Source organism: Miniopterus schreibersii (genome assembly GCF_964146895.1).
Source record: "Miniopterus schreibersii genome assembly, chromosome: 3".
Classification (NCBI taxonomy): Eukaryota; Metazoa; Chordata; class Mammalia; order Chiroptera; family Miniopteridae; genus Miniopterus; species Miniopterus schreibersii.
In genome coordinates this window covers 96,666,434-96,678,704 of record NC_138103.1, presented here as the reverse complement: position 1 = coordinate 96,678,704, position 12,271 = coordinate 96,666,434, and the positions used below count along the sequence as shown (strand labels likewise).

Below are 12,271 nucleotides of genomic sequence, written 5' to 3'. Positions count from 1 at the left end.
CGAGTATCTTTAGCATCTCCATATGTTTTAATTCAGAGCATTTGGAAAGTTTGCTCTGCTATTAAATGGTTTATAGGCAACTCTTCCTAGGTTTAAAAATAAACTAGCAAAATGTCATCTGGCTACTAGATCTAGTCAATGACAAAGACTTCCATTTAAGTTATGGCCATTTAAACTTAGCAAAATGTCTTAATTTTATGCCATTTCTTGATTCACTATCTCAGTAATAAAATATAGAAAGCATAAATATAATGCAGAATTAATTATTTCTTTAATTTATGTGGACTCCACAACTATTTTCACCAAGGGAACTAGAAATACAGTTTGGAAGTAATTCTAATGCAGTTGAGTTAGGGGACGGCGCCTGGAATACAGCCAAGAGGGAGCGGCTGGGCAGTCAGTCCATGCCTAATGACCTGAGTCTAACTGACTTCTTGTCTTCTTCAACCTCTATTCTACTTTGATCCTTGCTGTGATAGGAGGGCCTGGAAACTCCCTTTGTACTAGGTCCCCTACCCCTTCCTTCTCTCCTACCTCCACTCCCCACTCACCCAACTCTGCAGACTCTGTCTGGACAGACAGATGGAAGTTCGATCTTTTCTATGTGAACCAGAGCCTCTGTCAGACACTTTTGGCCCTGATAATATGCATTTCCTGGCTTTTAAAGAACATTTAGAGGACATGAGCCCCCACCCCCCGTCTCTTCCTTGCTGATGGCCCCTTCAGCTAGAGTGGAAGAATGGGGGTCCACTCTCTGAGAGGCCCAAGAGATCGTGGTTAAGAGTACAGACTCTGGAGCCAGGCTGCCTGGAGTCAAATCCCAGATCTCCCCACTCCTCACTGTGAGTCCTTAGATAAATAACTCAATCCCAGCTTATCCTTAGCACGGAGATAATATTAACCGTAGAGCTGTATAACCAGCAAATACATTAAAAGCATTTAGAAAAATCCCTGGTACGTAACAGGCAAGCAATGTTAGCTCCTATTCTAATATTTATGATTATTCCTATCACCACTATCACTACCACCACCATTTCTAATGTTGAGGGAGGTAGCAGTGACAGGAGGTGAAATTTCTGGTCCAGCTCTGTAGGTCCTATCAGAACCACACTACCCGGTTAGGTGAGCAAATGGTCTTGATGCAGCTCTGTAATATATTAAAAGGACCATGACTACAAGTGACTGAGTGAAAGAATGAATACTTACTGGCCTTCTCCTGAGTACCAGGCACTGCGCTGGTACCCTCACAAAGGTTCTCTTACCTGAGCCTTGTAACCCTCTGGAGATGAAGCTTATTATTCAGAGGGTGAAAGTGAGGTTTGGGAGGCAGAGCAGTGCTCTTTCTATCGCATCACAGCCGCCTCTGGGAACTTAGAGAAGGGCACAGAAAGATGAGCCACACTGGGCTAACAGGGAATATGCACAGGAAGAACTAATATTAAGTATCAGTTATAGGAAAACATATACTAGCTCCAAATAACTTAAGACAGTGAACTTTCAGAATACAATCCACTTGTCTACTGACTGTTGTCAGTTTTATTTTCCAAGTGTTAATGGCGCATAAATTAATTTTCTCAACAAGGATTTGTATTATTTGAGAATAGTATCTGTCTTTTCCTTAAAATTCCCAAAGCATCTAGTTCGCTGTTGGGTAAATACCCGATTTGATACGATGGGGACAATGATAAAGACTACTGTCATCAGACTTAGAGCTCGCTGAACTCCAGGGTCCCAGCTACAGAGAACGATGGGAGTAAGGCACAGTCCCTTTAGTAGTAAGGTGACTGAGAGGAGCTGGGGGCAGGGGATGAGTGCAGCTACAGCAAGAAAAATTTTAAGTGGTCCAAGGGAATAGCATTACATAGCAGTAAACTGAAAGCAATAAAACTATGTTTTTAAAATTCTCCTTCTGTTCTGATGATACCAAGCAGAAAGTCTTGATGTAGCACTAATTTGCCTTTAATACCTTCCTAACACTTGCTAATATCTCTTTAACATAAAAAGATTTCAGACATGGGAGCCATGGCAGACAACTAGCTGGTATTTATAATTGTTTTACTTTTAACACAATTTTAAAAACTGCTATGTTCTATTTACAGCAACATTGGCTTCTTATTTATAGTAGTTATAATGTTTCCTTTAGGGGAGGGGGGCATGGGCAGTGATTACTTAATGGGCACTGCATGTTCTTATGAGGTGATAAAAAAGTTTTGAAACCAGAGAGAGCTGGTAGTTGCACAACACTGTGAATACATTTAAAACCACGGAATTGTACATTTTAAAAGATTAGTTGAATGTTATGCGCATTTACATCCATTTTCAGAAGTATTAATAATTTTTAAATAAATAATTTTTTAAAATTAAGTAAACAATAAGGTTTTGTGTAGATATGAAGGGATTATGAGAGTGAGCAAACGAATGAAGTTTGGGAAACAGGCTTAACTAGAGAAACTGGGCTGGCTGAGATTTCTGGGGGTGAACTATTGGGCTTTCATAGGAAGAGCTCTTTAGGTAGCTTTTCAAGAGACCAGCAACCTGGTACCTTCTAAGCACAGGTGATTTCTGGTGGCATATCAGATATCTTCCAGGGCTCAAGCAAAAATCCCAAGGCAGGCGAAGCATCTTCTGCTTCCATCCCTCTCCTGTTGTTAATCTCTGCAGCTCCCCTTTCTCCCTCTCACCATTCAGGTGCCGCTGTTCATGGTGGCCTCCGGTCACTCAATGCCCCAAACCATCTCTTCTTCGTTATCAGTCAAAATTTCTCTTTTTAAAGTGTAGGCTTTAATCACATTTTGAAAGAACTAATATTAACCTTTCTTACCTCACAGGTTGTCATGAAGATCGAATTATACTTGGGACATGCTTTAGAAGTATTTTGCAAACTCTGGATTCTAACTCATTAGTAGGTCATAAAATCAACTTAATAGGTGATGATCAGTACTTTTTAGAAATGAAATGAATGAAAATATAGAAGAATGCATTATACATTGCAAGATTAGAAACTGTTATGGTAAATATGTTTTGGTTTTGGGTGTGGGTGTGGATATGGGTGTGGGTGTACGTGTGTGTGCTGGTCTATGCAAAGATATGCGTGTAGTCGGTCACAATGTAAAATGTAATAGATTATGGGTAAAAAAAAATACAGTTTTCCTTGACAAGTAAGTCCTTTCTCTCTGTGTTATAGTTTGAGATTGAGAGAGTATAAGAACTGTTTTTCAGAATAAAACAGGGTTATCACATGATAACCCTGTCCCATGAGCATCAGTGTTTTCTACCCACCAGAATAAAACTATCCCGGCAAAAAGTACAATAATTTCCCTTATCTGTGGTTTCACTTTCCAAGGTTTCAATCACCTGCAATTAACTGTGGTCCAAATATTAAACAGAAAATTTCATAAATAAACATAAGTTTTAACTTTTATACCATTCTGAGTAGTGTGATGAAATTTTGTGCTGTCCCACCCTGTCCCACCTGGACATAAACCGTCTCTTTGTCCAGCATAGCTACACTGTGTGTACTATCTGCCCATTAGTCAATTGGCCATATGGCCAGAAGGTCAATGGCACCCTAATGCTGCATCACATGCCAGAGTCCTTCATCCCACTTCACCTCTTCACATAGGCACTCTATCACCTCACATCATCACAAGAAGAAAGCTGAGTATAGTACAGTAAGATATTTTGAGAGAGTGATCACATTCACATAACTTTTATTAGAGTATAGTGTTACAATTGTTCAATTTTATTATTATTGTTGTTAATCTCTTACCATGTCTAATTTATAAATTAAACCTTATCATAGGTATGTACGTATAGGAAAAACATAGTACATGTTTATATAGTGTTCAGTACTATCTGTGGTTTCAATCTTGGGCTGAGAGTCTTGAAAACGTATCTCCTGCAGATAAGATACTGTAAAATTCTTTATCAGATAGTTTAGAGTGAGAACAATCTTTACATAACTAACTATAACAAATTTGGGCAGTAACTTCAAAAATACTTCTGAATTAAGATCTGATCCTTGCATTACTTTGTAGAATAGAGTTGAAAACCATAAAAACTCTAGTAAGTCACAAAATGAGTAAATATTTAAAATATTCTGAATTGTTGCGGTTTAACAGAATCTCGCAATGTTCTTCCATTTGGATCTCACATACAAAAATAAAAGTTTCTGAGAAGTTGTAAGAAATGTGGAAAATTATCTAATTAGTAGAAGTGAAGGGAAAGAAAAGGCCAGGTGGATTCCTGAAGCTCTGAGAATTTGGGAGCTCAGTCACTACTGGTTGCATCACTTGTCTGTTTGCAATGAATCAGAGGAGGTTAAGAGAATGCATGCAGACCAGAGAACCGTCTCACATTTTTGGCTCAGACATTACTTTCTGTATATAAAAGTCCTACTAGTGACTCTATGAGTGAACGTTTCACATTTACTATTTTGTTTATAATGGTTAGGACAGTAATGTTTGGCCTCATCGGCTTACAAGATAAATCACAGCTGTCCTGAATCTGAGAAGCAGGGCTCGGGAAAGCTCTCTCCTAGAGAGAGGCATCCCTTATATAGGCTTTCTAGAGGCTAGAGCCATGCCACGGAGAGACGGGCCATCTTAGAAGACACAACAGCCTAGCCAGACAACTGCAGAGGACTTTGTGCTATAGAAAACCCCAGAAGTCTTTTTAAAAAAGAATTTAGGAGCACTTATACCATATTGTCAATGAATATAAGATAATAAAAGTAAAATTAGCTGTTCAAAATTAGCTAAAATAACACAAAACGGAAGCAGGCTTTCACGCAATCCAAACTCTCCACTCTCAAATAGCCTCCTACCATTAGCAAAACCAGGCATAGTGAAAGGTAATAATCAAATGTGTTGTGTGGAATCATTTTCCAAATTAAATTATCTATGTCGTACCAGTGTACAACTCTTTAAAAAGGCATAATTTAAATTTCCTTTCTATTAGGTTTTACCTACTTGCCAATCCTAGCTTCAGAAACTCTTTGAATCCAAACATTGCCTGGACCACAAGCACAGCGGCCCAGGAGTGCTGGGACCCCACCACACCCAGCCCCAGCTCAGCCCCAGCCCAGCTCCTTGTTTCTGCCTTTCTCCCCTACTTTATTCCTCAGTCCGCCTGCCGACCGGAGTGATGCTTCTTAAAATGCAACCTGGGCCATGCCATTCTTCTCCTGGAATCTAAGGGCCCCACTGCCCTCAGAAGAGTCTCGGAAGTCTTCCATGCAGCCTCAAGGCCCTATTGGCCTGCTCTCCCTGTCCAACCTTCTCCCACTCCCTCTTTACTAAGAACGAAGGCAGTCAGCTAATCCGACTTGTGAATGTGGAGAGAGTGCTTGGCTCGGCTCTTCCCTTTTCTCTCCCGAGGGCAGCCTGTCCTCAGGAGTAACTGTCTGCGTCTTTCTGGGCAAGCCTGGCCAGGCTCGGCGCTGAAGCAGAGGGCTGGGGGAGACTGCTCGGCGCCAGGGGTCGGCCAGCAGGCCTCTTCGGCTTCCACCCCCTCCACCACCCGCGGCACAGGTGGACCTTCATCTGTCCTGCTTTGAAGATCAGTCTTATTTCTTCATCTGCTGAGGTGCCAGGTAGGGAGGAGGGGTGCTGATGAGCAGGGCTAATAAAAGCCCCAACACTGAAACACACACACATGTTGGGAGCATACCTTATATGTGACTACAGAAAAGAATCTAGAAATGCTCATCTCGGCTGGTGCAGTTGTAAGTGACTTACTTTCTTCACATACTTTTGTATTTCGGATGAACATTTTTATACATAACTGGGTTACTTTATAATTGGAAAAAAAAAATTGCCAAAATTAACTTTCTTTGGAGGCCACTAAAGAGGGCGAAGCTCAGGGTCTGATTTTCAGAGGAAATTATGAGCTATGCTTTGGATACATGTGTAATGAAATTGAAAACAGAATTACAAAATGTCTGTAATCATAACTGCACACAATGCAGGTAAAAATGTCTGACCTTTTAAAAAATATTTCATAATTACTTTCACTTAAATTTTTTGGCTAAATTCAAGTCACCAAATAGTGACAAAAATTACATCATTCTTTTCAATCTATATAGCCCTTCTGGTCTATTTATTCAATATAATGGAAATTTAAGATTATACTAACTGATTATTTATAATGTTTATACATTTGACTCCATAGCAGAAACTTTTATTCATATATTCATGTATTTTAAACTAGAAGTTTTTGTTTCATGACTGATTTCCATTTCTTCTCTCCTAAGTATCAACAAACACCCATAAGGATTCATATATATTTTCTACTCCAACCACATTTAGGGAAAATTCTTCTAGTTTTACTTACGAGTTAAAATTTTTTTAACCCCGGCCAGATGGCTCAGTTGCTTGGGGCATCATCCCGTACACCAAAAGGATACAGGTTCGATTCCCAGTCAGGACACATACCTGGGTTGTGGGTTCAATCCCTGGTGGGGGCATGTGAGGAAGGCAACCGATAGATGTTTCTCTCTCTCTCTCTCTCTCTCTAAAAATCAATGAACATATCCTCAGGTGAGGATTAAAAAAAAAAAAAGTCATATTTCCCTTATAATGTACTTCTCTCCTCCCTGTACGCAGTATTTCACTGCTTAAATTTGAACAACTATTGGGTAACAACTGCGAATTATTGTTAAGTGATCAGTCTTTGGAGAAAGAAGGGCAAAGACACCTTTTTGTCTTTTGTCTCATTCTCAGAGAGGTGGTAGGTGCTCAAAAATAACAGGTGAAATCTTCCTGATCTAGATAGATAGCTAGATATATCAATATATACAGTTATGGAGATATGGCGAAAAGTACAGAGGGATACATACCAGGTAATTTATAAGCACTTGGGGGTAGAGATAAAATGATAAGATTAGAAAGGAGAGGCAATTATTTGATTAAATATGGCAATTATGATAGCTTTATTTAATTGCAACACAACATGTGTTAATCATTATTTACTGTGTAGTTCTTTGGCTACTATATAGAAAACCTATTGCTATGAGGCTTTCTTACCTCATCTTTAGTGTTTTCCTGTGAATGATTTATTATTGCTAAAGTAATAGTTAAGAAATTTTTTAAAAATCTATTCTTTTATTAGCAACAACTGGATTTTTATCTTTTATTCTTTTAGATTAAACTGATTGGGGTAACATTGGTTAATAACATTGTATAAGTTTTGGCTATACAATTCTGATTATAACACGTCATCTGTATATTGCATTGTGTGCTCACCACCCAAAGTCTAGTAAAAATATGTTTTTAAGATCAAGCTGCATTTCTTGCTAGCAAGCTTTTTCTTCTGGATCTGATTTCTCTTCAGGCGACACACTTACATGCAAATGTAAAAATGTAAATGAAATATCATGAATGGGTTGTGGAATATTAAGCTATACATTCATGTACTGTTAAATTCTAACAAAATCAAATGAGGGACTGTGATTAGCAGAATGGCTAGAAAAGATCTGGGGGTTGGGGAGGGGGAGAATTGGCATTCAGACAGCTTTATTTTCTACAAAACTGGAAACAGAAGCTACTCATTACTTCAAGAGATATGCAAGGCCAAGCTTTAAAAAAGGTTCTATGAGAAAAGCACACACACATATAGTATATACGTGCCATACCAACCACACACTATTAAAGCTACACAAGAAAACTTCATGGTTTAGAATTTCTATGTTTAAATCAGCAGCACCCAGACAGGATGAAAGCCAGTTACTACAAAATTTATTGCTTGGTTAAAACTCAGTTTACAATTCAAAGGATTTTAAAAATCTCTGTGCTGTTATGAAGCTTTACAGGGTTTATAGTGAAGATGAAAACAGAAATAAAGAGATCTGACAAACAGAAAATGCCAAAGATATTTCCAGCATTATAAACATGGATTTTTCTCCCCCATCATTACTTTTTACCTTATTCCAAGAAAACTGAATTTAACTCATTTGCCTGAAAGTTACTAAACTACCCTTCCTGGGACCCCTTTCAAAATGTAAATGTTTGATGGGCAATTTTATTTGAAAGATGTTATTTTTATAATTTTTAAAAAGAACTAGAATGTCAACTCCACAAGGGCAGGAATTTTTTTTTTTAATTTTCTTTATTGATTGATTTTGAGAGAGAGAGAAAGAAACATCAATTTGTTGTTCCACTAATTTATGCATCATTGGTTGTTTCTTGTATGTGCCTTGACTGAGGACTGAACCCACAACCTTGGTGAATGGGGACGATGCTTTAACCAACTGAGCAACACGGCCAGGGTCAGGAATTTTTGATAACCTGCAGTATTTCCAGTGCCTAGAATAGTGCCTGCCATATAGTAGGTACTTAATAAAAATTTATTGAATTAATAATTGAACCAGAACCTTTTATTAAAATAAGATAACCAAATTGCATTTTGAATGTAGATTTTCATTTTAACATTGGGAACGTAGAATTATTCCACTTATCAAAAGTTCTTATTTTACCACCTATATGTACAAAGCCCTTTTTAAAGCTTACTGGTAATTCACAGAATTAGTCAAAGTCTTTTACATTCATTATTTCTATGGTTATATAATTCTATGATCCTTTCCAATCCAAATTTTATTTATTCTAATAATGACCTAAACTGTAAAGGAAAAATCTGAAACCCATTCAAATGGAATGCATGGAATGTTAAGACAAAATATTATTTAAATTACTACAGACATAACTGCAAAACAACTGGTGGACCATCCTGGACATTTCACGGTTTTCTTAAATCTTTTAAAGGGTATTTTCTAGTTCTCTGCTTAACCCTGTTTTTTATTACCATCAAATCCTTCCTTTTCAAAATCAAGTACATTGAAATGCTGTACAAAAAATTATACTGTGCTTTTTAATTTTTATACCAAAAGACCCAACTTAAGAACAAAATCTAATACACATTGGAAAATACTAAGCTGGGATGTTTGCTGAAAAGCTGTTTACTGCAATAGTTCCAATGTTTTATCAACTAATACTAAAGTTTAAATTAGCGCTAAACTCAGGAAATTGATCTTCATAACATTTTAACATGTTTGTCTTACCAATAAGGTGGTTTTCTTTTATTAAAAAAACCCAACAGACTTAAATGTCCTTGACTTACAGTCAAATTCCGGTCCCAGATCTGTATGCTTCCATTCTGGCAGGCAGCTGCTATGAGGTTTCCATCTCTACTGTATGTGCACGTGGTAGGGATGACTTTTTTACCCTGCATCGTCCGTGGTTTAAACACACTTCTTTGCTTCTTTGGATTTTCAACTTCCCACGTCCTCACAGTCCTAAAAAGAACAAGGAGATTTTCATGTACCAAAGAGAAAGGAGTTCAAAATACAAAAGGGCCCATAAAGATTCTCCAACTTTTAAGCATATCTTTAATAATTACTTTAAAATAAAATGTGCACTGTAAAACATTCTCCAGTTATAAATGAGGTAAATCATGCTGTTGTCAAATCAAACAGCAAACGGCAAATTCTATTTCAAGTCGATCAGAATCACTAGTTCTGACCCTCTAAGCAGTGGCCGCCACACAGTCTGACTGGTACACTCTGGTAAGTAAGCTTGCTGAACACATGCCCCCTCTGTACACACATTAATTTCTGAGTTACTTGTACGTGTCAATGCCCTGTCATATGACATACACTAGGAGAAACACTGAAAAAACAAGTCATTAAAAAAGAACATCGTCCTGCCCTGGGGCCCAGGCGAAGGTTTCCTGCCTCTCAGGGAGGAGTAAATACAAAGCTGCCAGCCCCTGAGTTTTCACTAATAACAAGCAACACAGTAATAGGGCTGGGGTGGGGACAGAATCCAACAAATATGAAAATATAATATATCAAAATTCATGGTATTCAGTTAATGCAGAACACAGAGGGAAATACAGCACTAACTATACATACTAGAAAAAGAAGTCTCAAATCAATGACCTAAGATTCAACCTTAAGAAACTAAAAAAAGAAAATTAATCCAAAGCAAGCAGAAGGAAGGATATAATAAAAAGGAGAGTACAAAGGAATAAAATAAAAGAGAGAAAAACAGCAGAGAAGCCAAAAGCTGGTTCTTTGAGAAGTTCAATAAAATTAGCAAGCCGCTAGCAGAATTAATGGAAAAAACAGAAATGTGAGACAATATAAAAAAAAAAGTGGTATTTTGAATGAAAGAGAGGATATCACTCTAGAGCTTCTAACAACATTAAAAGGATAATAAAGGAATTTTATGAACAAATTTATATACATACATTTGATAATTTAGCTGAAATGGACAAATTTCCTTGAAAGACACAAACTACCAAAGCTCACTCAATAAGAAATAAAAAACTAGAGTATTCCTGTGTAATTAAAAAAGCTAAATACATAATTTAAAATATTCCTACTAGGGAAACTCTAGACGGCTTCACTGTTGAATTCTACCCAACTTTTTAGAAAGAAATAGCACCAACTCTATACAAGTTTCTATTCTTCCAGGAAATAGAAGAAACATGTCACAACTCATTCTATGAGGCCAGCATTACCCTGATGTCCAAACCAGTCACTCCATTGGGTATATGGACCCGTATATCCAATGAAGACAGACACAAAAATTCTTAACAAAATATCATCAGCAAATTCAAACTAGCAGTGCATAAAGTGATAATACATCATGATTAAGTGGTAATTAAACTAGGAATGCAAAGGAGGATTGGAAGGACTAAAAATTAAACAATACAGAGCACCGTATCAACAGACAAAAAGAAAAAAGACATATGATCATATCAATTCATGTAAAATAAGAATTGGGGGAAAAAATCCGACATTCATTCATAATTTTTAAAAAAATTTCCCGCCTGGCTGGCGTGGCTAAGTGGTTGAGCATCGATCTAGGATCCAGGAGATCACGGTTCAATTCCTGGTCAGGGCACATGCCCAGGTTTCAGGCTCGATCCCCAGCAGGGGGCGTGTAGGAAGCAGCCAATCAATGACTCTCTCATCATTGATGTTTCTATCCCTCTCTCTCCCTCTCCCTCCCTCTCTCTGAAATCAATAAAGATATATATATTTTTTTAAGTTTTAATTTTTCTTGGCTAGATACCTAGAAATGGGATTGCTTGTTGTATGGGAAGTATAGAGTTATTAACATTTTAAGAAACTGCTAAACTGTTTTCCAAAGTGACTGTTCTATTTTGAATTCCCACCAGCAATGTAAAAGTTTCAATTGCTCTATATCCTTGATAAGCACTTGGTATTACCAATTGTTTTTTTAAGCCACTCTAATAGGTGTAGAATGTATTGGTATTATGATTTTAATTTACACGTTCTAAATGACTAATGATGTTGAGGATCTTTCCATGTACCAGCTGCTATCCATTTTCCTTCATTAGTGAAATGTCTTCAAATCTTTTGCTTGTTTTAAATATTTAGTTGTTTATTTTCTTATTATTGTATTTTAACTGTTCTTCAGTTATTCTAGGTACAAGTACCTTATCAGATATGTGTTTGGCAAATAATTTTCATGTCTGTAGCTTGCCTTTCATTTTTTAAAATAGTCTTTCAAATAGCAAATGTTTTAAATTGTAATAAAGTCCTACTTATCAAAATTTTTTATATTATATCTAAGAAATCTTTGCCTAACCCAAGGTCACAGAAACTCTCCTGTTTACTTCTAGAAGTTTTATACTTTTAAGTTTTACAACTAGGTCTATAATCTGTTTTTTTATTGTTGACAGTATTACAAGTATCCCACATTTTCCCCCCTTGTCCCCCTCCACCTAGCTCCTGCCCCACCCCAGCCTTCCTCACACTATTGTCTGTGTCAATGGGCTATGCATATATGCATATGAGTTCTTCGGTTAATCTCTTCCCGTCTCCCTCCCCTCCTCCCCCTGAGAACTGTGAGAACTGTCAGTCTGTTCCATGTATCCATGCCTCTGGACCTATTTTGTTAGTCAGTTTATTTTGTTTATTAGATTCCACTTATAAAGATCATGCAATATTTGTCTTTCTCTACTGGCTTGTTTCACTTAGCATAATACTCTCCAGGCCCATCCATGCTCTCGCAAAGGGTAAGAGCTCCTTTTTTATAGCCACATAGTATTCCATGGTGTAAATGTACCACAGCTTTTTTATCCACTCATCTACTGATGGGCACTTGAGCTGTTTTATATGTGGTATGAAGTCAAGGTTCTTTTTTCACATATAGAAATCCACTGTTTTGGCAACATTTGTATCTGAGCATTATAAAACCTTACCCCTTGCTGAATGTACTCTATATTGCTTACTTATCTCCTA

The 12,271-nt window shown here is 37.3% G+C and overlaps 1 protein-coding gene across 2 annotated transcripts in view; it reads right to left on the bottom strand.

Annotated features, from left to right (window-relative positions):
• Positions 1-12,271, bottom strand: part of WDR70 (WD repeat domain 70) — a 173,240-nt gene that overhangs the window by 63,372 nt on the left and 97,597 nt on the right. For both annotated transcript variants that reach the window (XM_081133024.1, XM_081133025.1), the window contains one exon: positions 9,115-9,289. In XM_081133024.1, coding sequence (XP_080989150.1) covers positions 9,115-9,289 — 175 coding nt within the window. The remainder of the gene's footprint in view (positions 1-9,114; positions 9,290-12,271) is intronic.